At 38.1% G+C, this 24925-nt stretch overlaps 1 protein-coding gene across 1 annotated transcript in view; it reads right to left on the reverse strand.

Moving 5' to 3' along the window:
- Positions 1–24925, reverse strand: part of LOC106916787 (netrin receptor UNC5C-like) — a 202897-nt gene that overhangs the window by 11062 nt on the left and 166910 nt on the right. The window contains exons 8-16 of the mRNA XM_014985307.2: positions 24407–24463; positions 15851–16042; positions 11594–11811; positions 10908–11043; positions 10347–10434; positions 5828–5996; positions 3417–3650; positions 658–807; positions 369–533 (exon numbers count right to left, since the gene is read on the reverse strand). Coding sequence (XP_014840793.1) covers positions 369–533; positions 658–807; positions 3417–3650; positions 5828–5996; positions 10347–10434; positions 10908–11043; positions 11594–11811; positions 15851–16042; positions 24407–24463 — 1409 coding nt within the window. The remainder of the gene's footprint in view (positions 1–368; positions 534–657; positions 808–3416; positions 3651–5827; positions 5997–10346; positions 10435–10907; positions 11044–11593; positions 11812–15850; positions 16043–24406; positions 24464–24925) is intronic.

Raw genomic sequence — 24925 nt, forward strand, 5'->3', positions numbered from 1 at the left:
AGAACCACAACAGGTACCTTGACTCGCTGTCAGGGAGAGAGAGGAGAAGAAGAAGAAGAAGAAGAAGAAGAAGAAGAAGAAGAAGAAGAAGAAGAAGAAGAAGAAGAAGAAGAAGAAGAAGAAGGAGAAAAAAAAAACTTTATGACTTTAGGATCTTTATCGTAGGACAAAGAACTTGCAGGTAAGTTACCGCCAGTGTTACTTTAATTTGTTGAGCTGCTCTGCTTATTGTAATAATCTTCTGCAGTTAACTTGAACAAGCGGTATCAGCATAACACCACTGTGTTTGCTTGTTCTGACGCACACTGGGTTCTAATCTGAGGAAGATGTAAATAATTAAATTTGCAAAAGAAAGTCTAGAAACATACCTCTTCTAATGTGCTGCTGATCTGAAAGATTTGGCCTTCTCCTTCTACCTGCCGAACACAGAGCTTGCAGCTGATCTCTGTGGTGGCTGAGCTCAGTCTCTCCAGCGTGAAGGTGGAGTGAAGAGTTCTCTGGCATCCACTCCACACCTGGTAAAATGGTATCTCCTGCAAAGCATGCACGGGTAGCATAGCATTTTGTGGCATTACATGAATCAGTGTTGCATATAAAAACAAAGATATACAGTTTGAGTATGATCATTTCTAATATTGACCCCTGCATTTTCCTCACCTGATATTTTGCAATAAGTTTACTCTTCCAGTGTGTGTGTGGCACATCATGGATTGACAGTCTCAGATTGTGTGTGCTGTCTTTGAAGTTCAGAGTCTTTGGCTCGTCCAGTAGCTTCCCTCCCATTTGGGTCTCCATCTGAAGAACCTCCTACATACAAAGTTCCAGAAAGTTAAAAGCACAATTCTCCCCTCAAGAAAAAAGAAATTAAATAAATAAAACAAAACTACTTAAAAATGTATCAGGAGGTTTGACATGTTTGTCATCCATATATGCCACTGCACAGGGCATTTATTTCACAATGACAAATTCCTTCATTTCTGGTTGTGCACCTTGGATTTATTCAAAGCTGTGCAGCAATAAATCAAAACCATTCTTTACCATTCACACTATCATCTTAATTAGCAATGCTTTAATTGTCAGCAGACTTCTGTGGTAAAATACTAGAGAGGAAGCAAAGATAAACTCAAGCAGACATACACACAGTAAATGCAGAACAGTTCAGTGTTTTTTCCTGCTAGAATACAAACAATGTTTCCACAATGAAATATTTAGAATAAATCATGCTTAATTTATGGACATTTACTCAGGAGTATATTCCAATGTTGAGAAAATTCTGATTTTAACAAATATTGCTGGCTACACAATTCCTGGTACACCTCTACTGTCAATAAATTGTTCTGAAACTTGGATTCCTGCTTGTGCTCAATTCAGCTTAACTCGGAGGTTTTGCATTGCATGTACAGTTGGTCTGAAGACTGAGATGGCCTAACCCAAACCCAAAGCAGAAGGTTGTTGTTTTTTAACTATCAGATCATTTTTGTCATTTATTAGCTATATGTTTACAAGTAGCTGATAGACCGAGTAACAAACCATCTTCAGATTACTTGCAGAGCCCTTCAAAATCTTTTGAAAAGCGCTGACATTCCTAAGATTTTGTGATGTCTTTTACTCCAACATGGTTCCCAGGGCCTTTGGAAGAGAAACAGGCCCCACAAGTATGAACATTTCTATTTTCTTTGCTGACAACTAAAACCAAAACAACACAAAGTTCAAGCCGAACAGAATAGGAGTTCTTCAGTCACAGCCTCTTATTTTTTGATAGTCTCAAAGTTTTCTTTATTGCTGGTTATGGTACATCCCCAGCACCTGGTGTTAAATGTCAATGACAATAAGAGTCAAAGTGAAAGCCTTCTTGGTGACCCCTCAAAATGAGGTTCCTGGCTGTGGTTTTCTATCAGTGAGTTGTTTTTTTTTTTGTTGTTGTTGTTTTTTTACTTCCTTTACTGTGCAAGGAACTAAAATAAGTATTGGTCCTAGCTAAAGCCTGGTGGTCGGTGACTCAAAGAAATTAGCTTCTTTCATGATTAAGCACATGGGGGAAAAGGAAGACATAGTTTGGCTTATATACTAATGGATTACCACGACAACAAACTTGTCTGCAACTTTACATAGAAAGAGTCACTGCTGTTTCTTTAAAATGTCCTCTCATGACTGGCTTCTTTTAATTCAAGCTGTCCATTGGACACTGAATCAAAAGGTGACGTATTAAAATGGGCTAAGTGTCTGCTGCAGCCTGAGGCCTGCATGCAGATTGAAGACGGTATCAGTGCTGCACTAATTTGCACTTCGACTTTGTGGCACGAAATACATTTCATCCGTTATTCATCATTTGTAGTGATGTTTAAAGTATATTATAAAATGTTTAAATGAACAAAACTAGTGGGAAGTCTCCCCTACCCACAAGTCTTCTCTTCACTTTTAAATTGCACACATTACTTGTAATGAAACGTAAAGGAAGTCATAAATAATTGTTATTTTCAAACTTTGCTATCACTGTTTGAAAGAATTGTGGAACCGTGGCAACAAATCAGCATAAAATATAAAGCTATGCTTTAGTTGTTTATTTCTTCAGTGAGAATTTGATCAATTTAATGTGATTAAAAAGTCTGTATAGAGAAGAAAAGAATCAAACAAACTTCCATTAGAAATGTAAACCAACTATGCAACTCTTATAAGGGTACCTTTCAGACACCGTAAGGTGTATAAATGTACATGCAGAAAAGGAAACATTTAAAATCTCCTGAACTGCAAGAAAAATAATCAAATGAAGGTAAACAGACACTAAGATATATGTTTGCAAGAACAGCTTTGATGCCTCCTTTCTTTTCTCTGATCAACCTCAGAAAAATTCGCTTAATCGGCTCTCAAACTTCAGCTAACCCACGCTAACTTTTCATCATTAAAAGTCAACCTTTGAACTTTGTTTTCAAGTTACAACTGTTTGCTTGAACTGGTAAAACTGAGTGCGTGTTGATGTTTACGCGATTATGTGCATGGCTGTGTGCCACAGTGACACTTGACTTATCACTGCACGAATAAATTACCAATGTTAATCTCCCGTATCAGATGGCCCCTCCGGTGCTTTGAATTTGTTTAAATTTCTAATGCATCTCTCTTTTGACATTGCTTGACCCTGTTTTGTTTACTGCTTCTCGGCACATCTCCACAAGACGAGGGGTGAAGATGCTTCTATTCACGACTTCATACAATCCATTTTGTTTTAGCTCTATTACAGCTCATTTCAAATGCAAATCATAAGAGAGGAATATTAATACGAATGGTATAAAAGAAGAACTCTTCACTGCTTTGCAGCATTTAAAACCCTTGGTTTGTGCTTCAATAATACCTTTAGTATTTTTGAATAAGTGTTTTTTTTAAAGAAACTGAACTTTGAGTACATAGTTTTAACACATTACCTTAAGTGCGTCCTGAGTGTCGTCCAAACAATAAATCCTGATGTGATAGTCCAAAGTTGTGCATGAGACGGGCCCAAAAACTGCCAGTTTGAGCCTTTTAGCAGCTGCTTTGCCTATTGACTGGCCCACCAGGCAGTACGTCCCCAGTGTCTCTGTCAAAATGTGACATGCCTCCAAATCCATCTGCACATAACAGGGGGTGGTGAAGTTTTCCTCTCCCACCACAACCACATCCTGTGGAGACCACACACAAAAAAATCACATCATCATCCTTTAAAATTGTCATGCTGAATTTATGTAATAATCTAAGATGACACAAAACTGGGAATTTGTTTCTTGCAAAATAAGATGAATTTGTTGCTCAAATCTGTTTTGGAAACATCAACCCAATAAATTGGTGGCAAAGAAAACTCATCACTCACTCAATTTCACACTAAATTTAGTGTTTACTATAAAAAAAAAATACCAGGTTGTGTTAGTGAAGAAACAGTGAGGGTTTCCAAGTACACAAGTTTGCTAAGAGAGCAACAGCCTATTTAACGCTGTTTTCTCTACTGTGTTTGGGATGTAGGTTCTTTACAGGCAGGTACAGTTGAAACTTGGCTGATATTTGTACAACTATTGCTGAAGGCTCATGGTGCAGTCACACCAAACGCGTTTCGCGTGGCAGGTGCGTCTGGTAGACATTCACAGTCTGTGTGGAGGAGCATCGCGGTGCGCTTTGCGGATCTAGCGTCAAGCGCTTCCGACGCATCTGACAAATATTCCAGCAACAGAAAACAACGGCAAGAGCAGTTTTGACGCGTCTGACACATCCTTGACCCCCACATGGACTTTGAATGAAAACCAGATGCGCCTGACGCGTGAGATGCTAGGTATAGAGCAAAATGTCAAGCGTCTGCATTCAAAGTGCACACATGTTGAACTTGAAGTGTTAAATGTGTTTTTGACTCACGTAATGAGTTTGGTGTGAACACACTGTCAGAATTTTGTTTTAATGTTATCAGAGTAAGGGGGACTGAAAACTAATGCACACCACAATTTTCATTATTTTGTAATAACGTGATGTTTATTAGGGGGAAAAAAATTATATTGACCTTAACTTTATGACCTTAGCAGTACAAAATGTGAAAAAAGTTTAAGGAATCAGATTACTTTTTGCATGGCTTTTTGTTAGGGGGTAAAACTGGTGCACTGAGTTCCTTTTAATCTGGTGGCTGCATCTTTAGTCGTGTGAGTGAAATCACGAGTCCATGCCTGCAGACACCAGCACACTGTGGAATCAATGCGTCCTACATGCTCACATGTGATAAAAACACTGCGCTTCGATTTGCAGTTCATGTGGAGTTCTGTTCCTACAGACAGGCTAAATCAATACAGAGAGGTAGGGAAGCAATATGGTCTGAATCTGTTATTACTGGTAATCACAACCGTGGCTGCTCCTCCCGATATGAGGGGAATTCAATTACCTCCCTCGGCCTGTTTTGGGGAAAACTTTCTGATGGGAAATGAATGTTCTACAGCAATGAGAGAAGAAAAAAAAACAAAAAAATAAATAAATCGACTTCATGATGAAATTCCACTTTCAGTTTTCTCATCTTTATTCAGTCTGCTCTGAAACCTCTTCTGCGCGTTCCCCTCTCATACATGCACACACAAAGACGCACGCGCACCGAATCTTATGCATGGCTAATTGTGCAGAGACATTGTGTTGAGCTGTGATAAGCAACAGAAGACAGCATACGGGGGCCTTGTTGACACAGCGATGCTGCAAGACAGCCTTATCACCCACACCCACACACAAGGACACACACACACACACGTGCACCCGCACTCATGAAGTCTCACTCTCACACACAAGAAATAGATTGCTGAGGTAGAGGCTTCATGCTGAGAGACATGTGAAGGGGGAAGAAGAAGGGAACAGGAAAAAGGAGGAATAGACACATAAGAAGTGAGATGAGAGAAGAGGAGGATAGCAGGAGCATAACAAATTGCCTCTGATAGGAGTCTTCAACCCCCTGCTTGTCTACTAGCCTGTAGGCACTTTCTGTTTACCACATTTTCTCTTCCTTTCTTCGTTTTCTTCTCCCTTCCTCACCGGATACACACCATATCTGTGTAATTCAGCTTATTCTTCTAAGTGTGCATGTCTGTGTGCATAAGCTGTGTGTATTCATGACCACATATTAATAATTTGTCAGAGGACTGGTTCAGCTGTGTAATTATTTATAATACATCAACAGACTCTCTGTTTCATGCAGTATTTCATTGAATTTGCACATCCACATAGTAATATCTACATTAAATTGAATTAAATAAACCATCTGCACACAAGATGAAACCTCTGTGATAAAAGCTCAATACACGAAGGGCACACAAGTAAATAACACACGGTGCTGAACACCCACCTCCCATTCTCCCATGGGCAGCTGGTTCTTGAGCTGTATGAGCCAGTCTTCGTGGACATTGTCTGCGCAGTGGTGGATGGTGAGGATCACTGGTCTAGTCAGCAGGACTCCTGGGGGTCCACAACTCACCACTGGGCTGAGAACTGTCTGGATGTCTTCAACCGGGGGTCTGGGAGGGACAGATAACACTTAGGTGAAATGACTGAAGAGAGAAGACATCCAGCAGCCCGTATGTGGCACAACAGTTACAGTAAAGTTGGAGTAAAAAAAAAAATGTGTCACGGTTGTTCATATGTCTATGATGTGATTCCACACAATTCAAAAAGTGATCTGTGAAAATAAAGGTGAAGCTTAAAAACAACTTTTTTTTCCTGGCAAAATCGAATCAGTTTAAATTATCTCCTACCAACCAGGAAACAGTAGGTGCAACACATGAGTACATCTGAAGAAGGTTGAAGACCGCTGACTTTAAATTTGTGCAGCTGCAGCCTTTCTCTCATATAACTACCCTGTAAAACTTTTTATATGTACAGTTAAAGCCTAAATATTTAAATATCTCTAAAAAGTTCATATCAATATTTCAATTCAAAATGTGAAACTATATGATGTAAATTAATTTGACACCGACTGAATGTATTTTTGGTATTTATTTCTGTTAATTTAAATAATTATAGTTTGATACAAATGAAAAACAAAATTCATTTTCTCTGAACATTTAAATGTTGTATGATAAAAAGTATTTTTATAGAGAATTATTGTCCTGCTGAAAAATCTGTCCATAAACTTAACACTTTATGGACTCAGTACTTGGTCAGGACTCTTTTTGTATGAATTATTGCATCGTTGTTGACGTCTTAATGAAGGCCAGGTTGCTTTTATAGCGAACTTCACTCTCTCTAGATTGTTGGGTCTTGAGTTTTTTATCTTCCTCTTCACAATACTCCACAGTTTCCCTACAGGGTTTATGTCAGGGGACTTTTCTGGCCACTCTACCTTAGCAACATCATGGCCATTAAGCCAAGCATTGGTACAATTTGAATAATGGACAGGTACCATTTCCAGCTAGAAAATGAAATCAGCATAAATTGCTTACAAGCTTACATGAAGCTTGTAAGCAGAGAGACAAGCTTAATAGTGGATTAGATCTGGGGATTTATGTATCACACAAAACCCCAGAATGTCTTCCAGGACGATTTAAAGTGGAAAACCTCCGCAATGGCCTCACCAACCTCCTCAACTTGCTCGAGGTTTTCTCAAAGAAAGTTGCTCTGACTTAGAATTAAATTTGACACAGTAGAATAAAAACAACCAATGACATGGCTCCCCAAATCAACACTACCACTGGACCCCAGGCAACTTGGAAGCTTACCCTCTCCAAGCTTTAAACAGATTGTTGCATTGATTTTCAAATTAAATGCACAAATCAACTCAATCTTAAAGGGAAGCAACACATTCAATGTCACATGCTTAGCACCTGTCCTGTTATGGCTGTGTGTGAGTTTTTGTAGCTTTAACTCCAGATGCAATGTGAGCCTTGTAAAACTTTACCCAAATTCTTGACAGGGCTTTCTTCACATTCATCTCAAGGCTGTACTATATTTTCTTCCTTCCACCCAACTTTCTACCAACATAACTGGTTTAAGGACTCTTATTCTTCTTGTGGAAGGTGTCAGGGCATAAGATAGCAATACTGCTTCTAAAATTCAATGTTGCTGGTCTTATTCTAAAGATCAGACTTTTCATTAGCTGTATGCCATAATAATTAACAGAAATAAATGCGGGCAATATATTAACATTTGAAACAAATTGGTATATAAACTATTTTATTTCAATTCCTGAAATGAATTAACAGCAGACAGCATTCACTTGCTGATCTCTGCTGTATGTATAAAGATTTTTACACTCAAACATTCAGGCATCCTTGGAAGGAAAGAGTTTTCTTTCTTTTCTTTTTTTTTTTTTTAAATCAGTCAATGTGGCATCTTGCTGTGAGAATTTGTGGAGTTATATATTATATAGGAACTTATCTGTAGGTTGCAAACACAAAAGTCAGAGAATAATTTATTTTTTACCCAATAGTCAAAAATCTGCTAATTTATTAGCATACAAGTCTAAAAACAACTATTCGAGAATATTTATGTTTTTTTTGTTTTTGTTTTTTTTAACCAACTTAAATAAATGAGGTTGGAAAGAAATGAACTGAACAGGATTAGTAAGCATCATTCAAACAGAAAATATAATAAAATAAGTGTGGTGCATGAATCAAAGCACAGAAATCAGAGCATCAGAGATTCATTGGGAGAAAGAACAGCAACGTCAGCCCCAGTTGGAGTCAGTAGTTTCCAGTTAAGACAGAAAGAAAATGATCGTCGTCTCTCTCTGCCTTTTATGGCACAACTGGGCATTGAAACCTCAAGCACTTAGTGACTAATGGCTTTTATGTTACAGTACAGCAGCAGAATAGGTGTCTACTATTATCAACTTTTGCTAAAAATGTCAGGCTAAGCATATTGGATTCCATTGGTTTCCATTATTTAAAAGCCTTCTGCAATCTATCCACTTTAACTAAAACATAATTCTTGTAAATAACAAATTAAGGTAACTATTAACCCACAGGCTTCAGAATATGCCACGTTTAGAGGTCAGAGATCGAATTTGTATTTAGTTGTTTTCATGGGGTGCCACTTCTTATCAGTAATATTGATTCAGCCGATCTATCTCAATATTGACTCGTGAAACGTTCAAGTGAGGAGGGAAAATGAAAGCTAGAACTAAACCTCTTTGCCTTTTGATTGCAGCTACGGTCTTTGGTTCTACCCCCCTAATTATTTGCACTTTTACTTATAGATAAGTGCAAAATGACCCATTCCATTTGTATAATGAGATCTAAATATATTTTCATCCAACCAAGAAGTTTGGTTTTGACAAGTAACAGGGTCATCTCTTAAAATATAATAAAGCAATTTAGAAGGAGTGTTAATTTATTAAAGATATGTGTATTTATTGTATATTTTATTGTTAAAATATTTATACTTTTCTCAATAATGGTTGTAATCTCGTTAGTTGGCATTACAGCAGATAAGACTTTTTGAATAATTTCTAACCAAGTGAAAGTTTTTTCAAAATTTTGGGTTAGGGGTTAAGTTTTTCTGTATTCCCACTGGTGTTTGGACTATTTTTCTTTGATAATAAGATTATTAGGTTGGAAGGCCTCTTTCTCATCACTCTGATTTTTAGCCCCATCCTGGAGATTCTCTACCAGAACCAAGTTGGGCCTGGCTGGACCACTCCAAGATATTGTTTTTATAATTTTATATTATGTTGTTAACATTAATATCAGTCAAAACAAACATGTGGGTGTGTGGCAGAACTAATCCCTTATGCTATAATAAAGTAAAGCACCATATTCTTGCTTTCCAATTTATTGCTGCGGTACATCAATGAAGCTGGCCTTGTGAGTTTGCTTGCCAGTAATTGAGTGAGATGAAGACAGAGGACACAGGAGACGTTTGACTCTTAGAAACACTACAGCAAGTAACAAAGGTTGTAATTATCATCGATCGACATTGATTAAGAAATGCACTGGAACGGAGTAGACGGCTCAGAGTATGTGTCTCACAGTTTTACAGAATCTTTAAAAGGTTCACTTGCGTAAGCAGTTATTGACAGCACGACTCAATTTTTGTCAACCAGAGCCGGTGTTTTTAGTCTTGGTTTAAGAAAGTCTGCAGTGCAACCAACGTGTGCAGTCAGTTTCACAAAAATGGAAGTAAACATACTGAAATCTTCCCACTTGTCTCTTGTACACTACAAAGGGTTCAAACTCAAACATGTACACGATTTGGGAGTAAAGGATTATAGTACAAGTAATAGGATTACAGTAATACCCAAACTAGCCATTAATCTTAGTTAATGTGCAAAAACAGATATTGCAGTGTTTACTTTTAAAAGCCTCATGTTTGTCTTTTGGGCCCAACATACCACATGAAACAAATGCAAATCGGACTTAGTCAGTCTAAGTTTTACATATTTGGAAATACTGAATGTGAAGTGCCTCACATTTAACCATATAATTGGCTTTACATTTAAGAAAATGCTAATAAGGATTATTGCAATGAATTACAATAGAGATTAAGACATTAACTAGTTCATCATTAATGTGTCAGATATGCTGATCTTAATTTCACATCTGGAATTAGTAGTTGTTTGATGGTATCAGATGAAGTCTGCTGAATAAATTACAACAGGGCGTACTGTATGTAAACATACTACAAATAAATTACATACACATATATTACAAATAACTTCATAACTTAACACATAACATGTTTTTTTGTCTCCTTAATTCATGCTACATTGGAGAAAACTTCAATATAAGCAATGTACACATGTAGTATGAAACAGGGAGAAATAGTAGAAATGACTCCTTAAGAATAAATGATACTAAAATCCAGGGAAGATATATTTATCCAACAAAGAAGGTTTCTTGTTCAAACTTAAACAGCAATGCTAAACTTACCTTAAGCTGTCCTTTCTGTGCACAGTCACATGCATCTCATACACTCTGCCCGGTGGGACGGCACCTGCTGGCACCAACAAGCTTACACCTGCAGAAGGGCGGATAAGTAGGGCAACACAGACAAAGGCAAACATAAGTTTCCTTACAGTTATTAATTTACAGATGAACAACTGAATAGTCGAATGCACAACCAGTTCCCATTTTGTCACCCTGGTACATTTTGTTAATGTTTTTCAAGTACCGTATAAAATGTGCAGATTGCCATCTTCTAAAGTACGTTATGGAGGTGTTCTAGTCATTTAACTCAAATCCTTAATTTTAAATGTATTTTTTAAATAAATAAAGAAAAGGACAAACTGACTTTTCCATATATATTGATGTGTTGATACAAATCAGAATTTCTTGTTGAAAAATGTTTACTTTGTTACTTTTCTCAGTGGTCATTTAAAAGGCCTAAATAAAATCTTGAGCCTTTAAATCTTTGGTAAATGACATGACATTTTAAAGGATATAATATAAAATCAATGCTTAAGCACTGAAATGTGCTTGAACAGCGTTAACCTGAGTTGGGTACGATGAGGTGTCCTCCCTGACTATTGAAGGATCCGTGAGCAGTGCAGGAGGGATCTCTTGTCCGGGCTAAACTCTGGCTGCGAATGTTTAAGCTGTCACTGTTATCCAACAGAGACTGAGTAACCTAGGGATAAAAACAGAATCAGAATCAGAATGCCTTTATCGCCATTGTACAGAAGCACAGCAGAGTTTCATTTCAGCACAACTTGTCCAAGGATAATAGTAAGAATTAGGACGAAAGAGGCTCAAGATGCGTTATAACCCGACACGCACTGCAGCAAATAGCTCTGGTCTGTGTCTCATATGAGGCAGGTTCACTTACAGATACAGATGAGTTTAAAAACCAAAAATGGCCATTAGACTGAATGAGAACTCTTGTACTGCCTCGGGTCAGGACCTGTGATGAATCTGATTGGTTCCATCTCTGTTTGGGACAACTGGCTCTATTGTGGTTGCAATGTAGTTTTTAGGGCAGAGAGAAGAAACTAGGGCACTGAGATGTATGTAAACTAACAGTGTTCGCTTTGTCTTTGACCTGAAATACCTACATTTTCAAATCCTCTTTTATTATGTGCTGTTATAGCAAAGAGATTAACACAAAACATCGAGGTGAGAGAAGATCACATTAAGATGGAAGATCCTGCCTCTGTTAGTGGCTGCACTTGGAACATTACCTTAGGAGACAATTTTGAAGTGAAGTCCCCACCGAGGTCATCTGGTGGTGTGACCAGACCTGATGAATTGTAGACTTTGATCTTCAGGTTAGGAAGAGGATCCAGGAGGGGGGAGTTGGTCATCGGGATTTTATCAGACACATCGTGAAGCGCATAAACTGGGCCACGATACATAGCAGCTGCATTTGTCAGATCTGGAGGGGCAGTCAGTAGGTCAGCTGAAAGGACATATCAGAAAGGTTGCATGAGAACATTTCATTTTATTAATACTCAGAGATAGAGAAAATACCATCTGAGGACAGTGAAGGGTGGCTGTCGATAAGGTGTTTTATTGGTATCATAGTGTGTCAAAACGGGCAAGATTTGGATTGAAAATGGGAATACCTGCTTGTCATACCTGCTCTGTCCTCTCAAACTACAAATGAGAGGATATTTGTAGTTTGGGACTGTATAAGTCAAACTCAACTGAACTGAGTTTAACTAGCTTTGAGGGAAGAAACCTAACATAGCCCACTTTCTACATGTGTCTCTCTGTTTTTAAAGAACCATATATGTGTTTTTGACAAAGACTGACAAAGTGTATGGAAACTAGAAAATATCCAGGCCCAGAAGTCAGCATTTTTTTGTTCTGTTCTGTAAATATAGCTATTCAAGTTTGAGTTATGTAACTTGCACTGGAGCTATATTACAACAGTATCCGTGAACTGTTGAAAGATGAGGTCCTCTTTTAATAATGACCTGACTTAAAGCCTCACATCTCCACGGCCCTGGGCAAAGGTCTTAGTCTGAGTGTCACTCTGGATGTCTGTCAAAGAGGGCTGATCTACAGAAACAAAGGAAGAGACAACTTTCCCAAGGTTAACCTTTCATCAAAGGATACGCAAGACTTCTTTTGATTTACTTCAATCGCCAAGTTGCACAAAAAAGTTTATAATTTAGAGCAGCTTGTAATTTGTTCGCTCCATTACCTCACAGATGATGCAGAGCAGCCTCATCTAATAATACGCAGACTGTCTATGAAGGCAGGAGGCCTATCCATAATTAGAATCCTCACAACTTACTAAATTTTGCTTTGATCACAGAAGGCCAGTTACCCACTGAGAACAAATCCAGCTTTGTTCACACCAGGTTAATTTTTTTTGGTGCATAGCACCTGAAATCCTGCTGTTCCCTCCAAGAGACCCTCAAATTCTATTTTAAAGTCACTCATCATGACCTCCCTTTCTCACAGTCACACACACGCGCACACACACACACACACACACACGCACACACACGCACGCACACACACACACACACACACACACACACACACACACACACACACGCACACGCACACGCACACACACACACACGCACACGCACCTGCCAGCTATCAGCCCTCTACTTACTTTACCTCCATGCTGTTTACCCTTAAAGCCAATGGGTATTCCTGCCAAATAATCCCTGCTGAAATTTAATTAACAAGTGGAGGAAAACCACAGAGAGAAGGAGAGAGAGACATTCGAGGAGATAATGCTTCATTATTAGCAATCAGAAGTCGTCCCTCAGTGCAGAGTGACAAGCATCTCAATGTTTCACAGATAAAATGTCGCCCTGTCTCTACGTAAGACATTCGGCATGGAACGCATACATTTATTTATAACTTGCCGTTTGTTTTTGCTCCTGCTCTGACCTCACTTTCTCGTTTCCATTGTAAACTGTGAGTGAAAGTCCAATCATCAAGGCACGAGTTGCTATACAAACACAAACATTGGATCATTTCCAAATGGTGCTGAGAAGTTTACAGGGATTTGCTTTGAATAAAAAGTCTTTAAAAGCCAACAAAAAAACAAAAATCTTAGTGATTCAAAACAGGAGACTAGAGCTGCCACAAATGATGTAAAATTTTATTTTAATTCATTAGAGTTGATGAAGGCCAAAACCTTTGTGTCATTAAAAAAAATTACAATCATGCATACTGTTGCAAAATTATTACTTTTAACACAGGAATGTCAGCTAACTGAAAACTCTGTTGACATACTTTAGATTATACTCAGTATTGAGTCAGGGCTCCTTTTGCACGAATTACTGCACCAATTCAATATTGCTTAGAGGAGACCACGCTGTCTCTCTGCTGAGGTATTAACGAAGCCCAGGCTATTTTAGTAGCAGTCATCTGCATTGTTGGATCTGTCATCTACCATCTTATTCTTGACAGTATCCCGTTTATTCTCTATGTGATTTAGGTCAGGTGAGTTTCTAGGCCAATCAAATATAGCAATATAATGGTCATAAAAACAGTTATTGGTACTTTTGGCAGTGTGGACATGTGCCAAGTCCTGATGGAAAATAATATTAGGATCTCTATGGAGCCTGTCATCAGAGGGGAGGGCAATGTGGTCTAGAGTTTCATAGAGGACAGTCGTTATAACTTTAGATTTGATACATCGCAGTTGAACAAAAGCAGCAGATGACCGTAGTGCTCTCCATTTCAGTGAACCTCAATCAACTCACCACCTCCCCACACTCTTCCACCAGACTCAGGGACCCTTATTTCCAGATTAAATGCAAAATTTACTTTTATATGAAAATAGGACTTTGGCGTGCAGTGGCTTTTCCATTTAGCCCAGATAAGATGCTTCTAAAGTTGTCTCTGGGAGTGGCTTAAGTCAAAGAATGTGAAAGGTCTGGCTCATGTCCTGGATACGTTTGCATATGATTCTGACTGGCAGACCACACAGTTCATGTGCCTGCAGCAATCTGTCAGACAGTGTTGTCAGCAGCACAGGAGCTCCACAAGGGACTGTCCTCTCTCCCTTCCTCTTCTTCCATATTCTATTCAATTGTATTCTATTCTATTCTATTCTATTCTGGCTCATGAAACACTGGCTGAGCTCCCACACATTATAAGTCAAACTTAGATCTTGTTATCTTCTTACTTTCCACACATTTAAATGCCGTTGTTAAGCATCAGGAATTTTCATGGTATCCGGGCATTTTTTTTTGTACTATTCAGTGAATGGTAATGTAGAATTTAAATTACTTGTGAACTCTGGTACCCCGTGAAATAACTTGATTAATTCAATTGAAGAAAAATGTTTATTTCAGATTTGTGGGGGTGTAGAAGTGCCTTCTACCAGTCATTTGCATGGATGCACCTTTGACTATGCAAAGTCAGTATTGTTTTATCATTTCAATTTGTGCATAATTTATCTTCTGCTGAAAAATAGCAGCAAATCAAATACAATAAGTTTAAGAACCTACATTGACTGCTATCTGCTGTTCATGAATTTAATCTGTTTAATATTTGAATATGCAAACATGCAAAGAGGAAGAAATGATAGCATGCACACCCGAGTCTAAAATATAGCTCAATTTAAACAGAAAGACATTCATCACTGTGATTGTGATGATAAAAAAGTAGAGACGTAACCTATAAAGCCTAAGACCTGGGACCAGAATGAAAAGACGAATGCGGATGAAAAGGGAATTTGATTGTACTAAAAGTACAGATGGGAAGGAACGAGGGGAAAAAACAGAGAGTGAGGAATAACACACAGAGAGAGAGAGAGGAACAGAGGATCTCCTTTGATGGATTAGAGCAGTCTCTGGAAGAGATAGATTAATCCAAACCATCAGAGACTGACAGCATTATGGGGAAAAAAGAAAATAAATGACACTGGCATGAAGGCCTTAAAGAGGATGTGACAGGTACAATCATTTGCATGAAAACAACATCACATCCGCCATTAGCCAAGCCATCATTTAGCTGTGTATAGTCCACAAAATATTATTATGCTTAACAGTTGTTTAAATCTAACTTCAAGTGCACAAGGAGATAGCTCACTAGATCATTATGAAAAACAAAAATTAAGCAAATATGCAAAGCAGGTATGTGAGGAAACTTTAGCATCAACACTTTGAATCTGTATGAATTTACTAGTTTCTCACATCGTGTGGGATTTAGGCAAACTCTGTATTATATTTAGGACCCACAGCAGCATTTTTATCAAGGTAAGGTCTAGACTTTAACAGGGACAGTTTCCACACAATGATTCGTTTTTTTGTGCCAAAGACTCGCTGCTGTTCTTTGGGCAATTACCCTGTCCTTAACTCAATTTTTGAGCCAAGCTTCCAACTGTCAGACAGCAGTTGACAGTTGTGTAACATTTGACTTAGAAGACATTGGCATACAGATCAGTTCCTGGTACTCTCCATGACCTCATTTTGAACAGCATATTCCTAGGTGAAACGCTAATGCGATGCATACATTACCTGATCTGGCTGTCTTTATATTAACAGACTGGAAGCCTCCGTTCAGCGCTGAAGTGTCAATGATGTCCGAGTCAAAGTCACGGTGCGTCTTGCGATATACAAAGAGCGCCACGATAGCAGAGATGAACAGGCACATAATCACGGCGATGACAATACCCACATAGAGAGCCACATCGTCTGTACTCGGGGCAGCTAGAGGAAACCAAAAGAGACACACCACATGTTAGACTTCCTTACTCTGAACTGGAGGCAAAAACATTCTGAAGAGGAAAGCAATGAGTGAAATAAAAGGATCCAGGGATATACAGCAATGCTGTAGAAGAGTAAAGTAAAACTAGGAATACTTTTGAAGGCTTTCAGGCATTCTTAATGTTTACATCCCCTTCACGCTATCATTGAAACACAGAGGACATCCGCTATAGGTTCCATTTCAAATGAAATGTTCAAGTCGCCCTCCAGCTGGTTTTATATGGTAATTTGTCTAGACAGAGATACAGAGAGATACAGAAACCTTTCATTAAAAAAAAGAGTGGCTTGGAATCTTAAAACTTAATAGGGTTGTTAATTATTTTACAAGAGTCCCAACATCCTTTTTCAATTTGGCTGGCACTTTAATGGTGTTTCACTGAAAAAGTAATTCGTGAGTCATGTTTTAGAACACAGGAAGGGACAGAAATTTTAAATTTTGAATAACGTGGAATGGAAAACGCATAACCCAACGCTTAGAGGAAGAACGAATAAGGAAAAGAAAGGATTAAAGGGGTCCGGTTAGGAGAGCAAAGGATAAAGATGCGAAAATAATTGGAGAAAGTATGCTGCACTCAGAAAAAGGTCTTAAAATAAAGCACAAGAGCAGATGAGGAGTGAACATACAAAAATAGAACAAGCTGGCAGACAGGTTGGTGAATAAGATAAGAAATGAGTGGATAAAATGCAGAGCGGCGATTAAGAAAAAAAAAAAACAAGTGGAGCTCAATAAATCCTGAGTGGAAGAGAGAGAGAAAAATAAATCCTACATATTTAACATTAACATTATTGGAGTCTTACACTTTAAAGCAAAAGGTTCATAATCATGTCCTCTACAGCTCGTGGGAGGGGATTTGTGTGCCGCTATTAAGACGACGGAAAAGTATAGGAAACTCCTTTTAATCCACCCTTAAAGTTGAGTAGCAGATAAAAGGCTTTTAGCAACAAACAGCCCAAGTTATTTGCTGAAGGATTTGTTGTTGTCACACCAAAGCAAGTTCACAAAGCATGAACTTGATTATGCATGAGTGAACCCTTTGATGAGGCGCACAAGTATGATACACACAGAGACTTAAGAGTGTTGGTTAGTCATTTACCACTTGAGGGAGCTGTGAACCACTCTGACCGTCTCTGGGGGCCGTGCGGGTCATGCATAGCCTTCATTTACGCTGCTTCTCAAGGAAGGACAAAGTCAAATCTGAGATGGTGATAATCTAATGTATGAGATTATCACCGTCTCTTTTTGGATGCTTACTGATAAATGGCTTTGAATGAGAAGCATGTATAACAGCTAGATGTTGAAAATTAAGTTTTACTATCCACGATATCGTATGGGTACATGCTGGACAGGTCGCATTTCTTCACAGGGTTACACAGACACACAGGACAAAAACTCATGCAAACACTCCCTGTGATATCCCACCAATGGGAATGTTAGAGTAAACTATTAACGCAATATGAATGTTTTTGTACAGTGGGAGAAATACAGATTTCCTAAGAGATCTCACACATGCATTGGGAGACCAAACCCATCGAGGAAACACCCTCACTTTTGTCAGACTGCTTCAGGGCAGCTGTGGCTACAATCCAGTAGCTTGCCATCATGGGTGTGTGAGTGTGCCCTTTGAGATGTCAATTTGATATAAATATTATAAATAAAATTACATTTTATCATATAATTAAACTGAATTAAATTTATTAAGATAACATGCATTAAGAATTACGAAAATATAAACTACTGTCTAATATTTAACTGTGTAAATTAAATGCATGACGCACATACACATTTTAAATACCTAACTTAATTAGAAATCTTCATATCCAGTCACCAATTATCTTCCAGTTCTCTTTGCTGTGAGGTCTTGGATTCCTCAACTGCAGCTGCATAAAGCTGTCCTATTATCAAAGTCCCTTCATCTGGCAGTAGGGAATAGAACTGCATAATCCTCTTAGGCCTCCAGTTTTTGATCTTAATTATAATAATCACCATCTCCTTATGGAATCTTTGTCATAATCCCACATTAACTTAAAGGTGCATAACTTTATAGCACACACAATATATGCCAGCTATAGGAAATACATATTTCCTCTCAAGCAAATTTTCCATTGAACGATTTGGCAAACTTCTGTCTGTTTCCATATATTTGGTTTGGAGATGAATAAAAAAGGCGTCCCATGTGGGCTCCTACCTGCATGAGTAAACTACCTACAACTGCAAGAAATATATTTATTTAATGTTCATTTTGCTTTACATTGTCTCCCTTCCTTTTATTTTAATCTTTGGTGCATTTCTTCTGTTGCTTTAAACTTACAGGTAAACAATACAACATAAACTAACCTATGGCATCTGTAAATGGTGCACAGCAAAAACCAATATTGCATGGGTCATTTTCTCATATTGATCTCATTACTTCTTAGTAATATCTTACTGAGCAGCTCACATGCCATGCAAAAAAGCTACAATGTTTCTGTGAATCATATTGAAATAACTCAGTGATTGTGTAATGTAGCAGGGTTAATATAAAACAATAAAATGTTATTTAATTTAATTCAATTTGGTGATACAAGGAGATTTTTGGTCATCTCACTGGGTGCTGGACTCATGCCTTCATCTATTATTTGAAAACCCAGGCATTATTTGACAAGTACTTTTGAATAACTAAGACTGAACATTATTGGTTATTTTTGTCAAAAGACTGCTGCCCCGACTTGGTCATTTTTTTAGCAAACTTACTAGTTTATAATTAATTGTCTTAAACAACTGTTATAATTATTAATAGACAAAACCTGACTCCTGTAAAAGCACAACACTGTCATTGTGTGGCCTACTGACCCAAAGTGAGAGACCGTTTAAAGGCTCAGGAAACCTTTGCAGAAATTTAGAGGTAATTAGCTCATTAGGGTATGACACCATGAGTTTCCTTAATGACCTTTTTCACTTTATTCTAATTTTCTGACACACTGAATTTTGGGTTTTCAGTCTCTGCAAGCGGGCTGCACAGTGGCGCAGTTGGTAGAGCTGTTGCCTTGCAGCAAGAAGGTTCTGGGTTCAATTCCCAGCCCTGGTCTTTCTGCATGGAGTTTGCATGTTCCAGGTTCTCTGGTTTCCTCCCACAGTCCAAAAACATGTCAGGTTAATTGGCCTCTCCAAATTGCCCTTATATGTGAGTGTGTGTATGCATGGTTGTTTGCCTCTGTGTTGCCCTGTGACAGACTGGCAACCTGTCCAGGGTGTACCCCACCTCTCGCCCGGAACATTAGCTGGAACCCTCCCAACCCCACTGAGGGACAAGGGTGTAAAGAAAATGGATGGATCAGTCTCTGCAAGCCATAATGATCAAAATAGCAAGTATGTACTGGTATGTAGCAAGACTTTGTGTTTTAAAAATGTGATCCATTTCAGACTCACACGATGCATGATTTTTGTTTTGCCAACATTTGCAAAAAGTTACAAATCAATGGAACAGAACCTGAAGGGCTTAAAATTAAACAGTGTTGACTTTTACAAAGAAAGGCTTGTGGGTTGATGAGACATGTCATTTCTTTCGCAGAGATAATCAGTTTTACTAATAACAGTTTTACTCAATACTCCTCAGTGAGAAGGCTAAGCATTGCCTTTGTGTCTTATTAGAGCTCAATGAATTCTAATATTTTCCGTTTCACTAGCGCTGGTGCAGTCAGCGCAGGTAAATAAGTTACTGTCACAATGATTTGTGATAGAATGAAATGTCTGGCTGTTAACAATTTACCTTATCTTGTAAAAATATCCTGAAATCAGGAATAGTATAACTGTTCCTGTGTGTATGTGAGTAACCGCTGTGTGTATATTCATATATTCACAGACCAGAGCGCGTAAGAATTTGCAAAAAGGATATGCTCTCTTTCACACGCACTTGATTACACACACGGGCTATGAAAGCAGAAGCCCCCAGCTCACCCTCTCAGTTAGTAGCAATCACTATCTATTGATTGTCTGAGCTTTTTGTCATTCTCTGAGTCTGTTCAATCTACCACGGAGAGGATTTAGACAGGGGGGGGCAAGGATAACTCAGATTAGCTCGTTTCTATCTTCTGTGTGATTCACATCCAGAACTGCAGAACTGCGGACAATCACTATCTGACTCTCATTCAACTGGCTTTTTAATCTTCTTTTGGCGCAAACATGCAAGCACCATCCAAACAAGCATCTCTGGTAGGCGAATCTACCTATAAAGTGGCTAATAGGGTTAAATTCAAAACAGAGTACGCAAGAACACAGACATTTGGAAATGTATCTGTATTACCTTACATGGTGAATTTTGGGGGAATATGTCAATACCAAGAAATAATTGTCAATCAACTGCAACCTGAGTTCATATTTACAGTGCATCCGGAAAGTATTCACAGTGCTTCAGTAATCCACATTTTGCTTTGTTACAGCCTTGTTCCAAACTGGATTAAATTAATCCCTTTCCTCAAAATTCCACACACAAGAACCCCGTGATGACAATGTGAAAAAACACTGCTACCAATACCACACTTTACTGTAGGGATGGTATTGGCCTGGTGAGGAGCTGTTCCTGATTTTCTCCAAACATGAAACCAGGCATTTACGTCAAAGAGTTCAATCTTTGTCTCATCACATCAGAGAATTTTGTTTGTCATGATCTGATTGTTTTCAACTGCTGCCCACAAACATGAGTTCTAAAATATAAGCCAATTCCCTCTGCTCAATGAATAAAGTTCATCCTCATCAGTTTTTTACCCTATCCGTTTTGATCTAAGATCATTTTCAACTGCCTCAATTTTTTTTTTTTTTCGAAAACATTAAATACGCAGTCGGATACCGAGGCACATATGCATATATACACACACCGTGGTTAGTTTTTGCAGTGGAAATATCCCATAAAACGCCCCGTGAAAGTACTGACTTCACTTCTGGAAGTGTATGTGAGGAAGGTGCTGTCACAGGAACCTGCTGAGTTCAATGAGACTTCAGTGTGGGAATCAATATTTGGGAATGATCCACAGACCTTCATGTGGTCAAGGTGGTTGTCAAACTGTGGAAGCACCACTGTACTGTTGGAGGGAAACATACCTTTACAGTTCATGTAGCCTATTAGTGAACCATTAAAGACATAATGAAGCAATTCAGAATTCATTATAAACAAGAAACCATCAAAATGCAACATTCTGCTAGAGGTTAATATCAACCTGTCCTTTACTCATACAGTTTATAAATTTGTGATGTACATTCATTCGGTCACTTTCAGTGAGTTTGAAGATGAAAGGGTTGTTGGTGCTGATGGTCTGCTTTGTACAGAAACTGCTGATCTGATGAAATTTTCATGAACAAGCATGTCTCTAGTTCATAGCAAAAGATCCAAAATAGATAAAATATTCAAAAAGCTGCAGTTTTGTGGATGTTGTCTTGGTGTTGACAGAAATGAGAAAGTGATTAAAATCTACATCAGAAGTAGGGAAAAATAAGAGTGAAAGTCGATTTAAGTGGGTAGAGGGTAGCCAGGTTTTAATGCACTGAGCTTGCAGCTCCATAACCTAGAGCCAGATGTTGCATGCAAGCAGTCCTTGGTGATATTGCACTGGTGGATATTGTAGCGGCTTTAGCTATATACAAGTTATGTGGAAAACCTTCTTTGAAAGTACAATACATCAAACCTTTAAGCAGAACAGCTATGGCAGCAGAAGACCACACCAGGGATGACTGAATTCAGTTCAATTCAAATTCAAAAATACTTTATTGATCCCAAAGGAAAATTAATCTCTTAAACTAAGACTCCTTAAACTAAGAAAAATAAACTAAGGCTACAATTCACACAAGACCATGAAACATGGACAAGAACAGAATGGAAAACATTGTCTGGTCCTGATTTCATAATGAATAGTCAAATGGTAAGGAGGAAAATTAGCATAAACATGACAGTGTCAATTCACCCTCTCTTACGCCAGTGGTTGAGACTATAGGAGGTTCTGCAGGATATTTTCTTGGCACAGTTTGTACCTCTTAGTAAGAACTGAGCCTTGTTTAAATCCCGCTCTCTACCTTAGTATTGCTGCTAAACTAGTCTATCCCTTTATGACCACAGCATATTCTTTTTCTGATGGCGACCTGTATCAGGAAAACGAACGTCATACGCTCAAATCATATCAACTGGGTTCTTGAACAGCGAACCTTCAGAGTAACCAAATCTGTTTCTAATTGGTTGTTTTGGGACATAGTGTAATGAAAAAAAAGATTTGCACAATGGATGTTTCCCTTGGTAATCTCCAGTAACCATGTGTTGCTATGACACTGATATGAACCAAAAGTTTTGATAAATCTTTCTGAATCTGCATTACAAAGAGTATTCTTAATGGAAAAAGTGGTCCAGCATAGTATAAGCAAGGTATGCCTTACAAAGTGGCCAGTGAGTCTGCTGTATAGTTTGCCTGGTTGCTTGAGTTTGAGAACAAGCTTTGTAAGAGAATAACGGTCCATTCTGAACAATAAATAGAAAACAAAGCTTGCAGTGACTTTCTAAGTTCAGTAAGACTTCACAAGTGGGATCAATATCTGCGATTGATCCACAGACCTTCTTCTGGTCAGGTCAAACTGTGGAAGCACCATAATAAAGTTTCAATCTGGGGAAAAAAAATATATATATATGGTCACGTGCAGCACTCCTCTGTAGTAGGAAAGATATATTCAACCACTTAAGATTGCATTATAAATAAAAAAACAAGAATAAAGAAAATCCTTCTGGCATCTTTACTTTTGGATGGTTTCAACTTGCATTCTAAGCATTGAGTGAGACATACTAGAAATATATCTGGGGCCTCAGAAACAAGAAGAGACTTTGCCAAATGTATTGCAGCTGCTGAACTATGGAGAAGCATTTGCACTAAGATAAATGTCTAACTAATAAAACTGAAAAGGTAAATGTAATCACAATTACAACACATCATTCTGACGAGAGATGCTTTATATAACAGAAACAGAATGTATTCTGCATCTATCAGCCCAACACTGTTAATTTTGCAAAACCTTCTATTATAGTGAAACTGTGTCGACAGACAGCTCTTGCAATAACACATTCAAGACACTCAAGGCTTTGAAGATCCAAAAAAATGCTCTTCTCCAATGAGAGCAGTCAGAATGAAAGGCAGAGATCTTTTTCCTCTTGCACCTCTCACTCTCTGTCTTGTTCTCAGTTTGAGGTAATTTTCTCTCATTGTGTCAGAAGGAAGAAACAGGTGATGGAAGGCAGGGAAGACCACTAGAAAAAATACAAAGGGCACCACGAATAGTGGTATCAGGGACAGTTATAGTTAATATATTTTTTAAAATCCTATCAAAATTTCTCACTCTATATGAAACCTATAAAGACAATTTCAAAATTCACAATTTAGACTCGACACCATCATAATCCCTCTAAGAGAGTATCCACGTCCGACATATTTGGTCAGCTTTAAATGAACCAGAGATCTTTTGCCCTCGCAGCGCACATGTAGTACCACCGTTCCAAAATTAGAAATATTACATTGATTCAAACTGGTGCTGCAGTTGTAATAACAGCACAAATGTGCACAAGAGAAATGCAACAAAAACTTCCAAAGTTTGTTTATCTGGGTCTGTGATCTGTTCCACTCTCCTCCTTCCTGTCCAATGGGAGCAATTCTCATCACCAGCATGGCTTTGTTTACAAATAATAGTCCGCTTGCCAAAAAACCAAACCGCCCCAAACAACAGGTTGTGTTTTAATGTACAGCACTTTGTATCAGCTGTGGTTGTTTTAAAGTGCTTTATAAATAAAGTTGGTATGGTATGGTATGGTAACAAAAACCAAAAAAAGTCAGCGTTTGGTCCAGACTATAAAAACAGACCAAAGGGCTTTCCTGGTGTGACTACACCTTAATATGCTGTAGCTGGACAAATCAAGAGGATATGTGCACACCTGCAGCCATTTCAGTGTATGTTATGGACCCATTTTGGCTTAATGCAAAGCTCTTAAACACAACACATCAAAGTTTTGGCTATACTGATGTAAAATTGGAAACTCTGTAAAAAAAATAAATAATAAAAATAAATAAATAAATCACAGCTGCATCAAACTTGCATATAGAGATTCAAGCTAACTGGTACTGGATTCATAGCTGAGACAGAAGGAAAGACAGCAGAATTGATTAGCGGAGTATAAGTTTTTAAAATGTAAGTGCAACAATAAAATAAACAATAACAAAAGGTGACTGCTCACAGAATGAAATGGCTACATGAAGAAAACTAAAATAAAAGAAAGACAAATTATTGTAAAACATAAAACATCAACTTACATGGAATTCCCAAAGCACTCTGTTCTTTGGGCTCAATGGACTTCTGAAACAATGAACCTTGGGACAGGAAAAGAAACGAATGGTGGAATGAGACAAATGAATAAAAAAGGACAACAGAAATAAAGTAAATGAAATCAAATGAAACAAACATGAAAGAACAGAGACATGTAAATGGCAGTATTTCCTGCTTCCATGTTTGCAGAAAAGTTTCTTAGACCACAAAATGAAAAAAAAAAAAAAAAAAAAAAAAAAAAGATTCAGAAACCATACATGCGAAACATGGGTTATCTGGAGTGGTCCACTTGGTTGAAGGTTTTTGACAGATTAACTTTTGATGCACTGATGTATGATTGAAGAGTTGGTATATTATTGATATAAAGCTCCATAACAAGACGATGCACTTAAAAGCTTCTTGGCAGAACACCTGACTAAAGAAAACACAGTGATTCAGCACTATAAAGAAAGATATACTGACAAGGTTAAGTGAGGTGATAACCATATACTCTATAAACAAACTGT

The sequence above is a fragment of the Poecilia mexicana genome, unplaced genomic scaffold (genome assembly GCF_051168715.1).
Source record: "Poecilia mexicana isolate PSO_F unplaced genomic scaffold, ASM5116871v1 scaffold_9, whole genome shotgun sequence".
Classification (NCBI taxonomy): domain Eukaryota; kingdom Metazoa; phylum Chordata; class Actinopteri; order Cyprinodontiformes; family Poeciliidae; genus Poecilia; species Poecilia mexicana.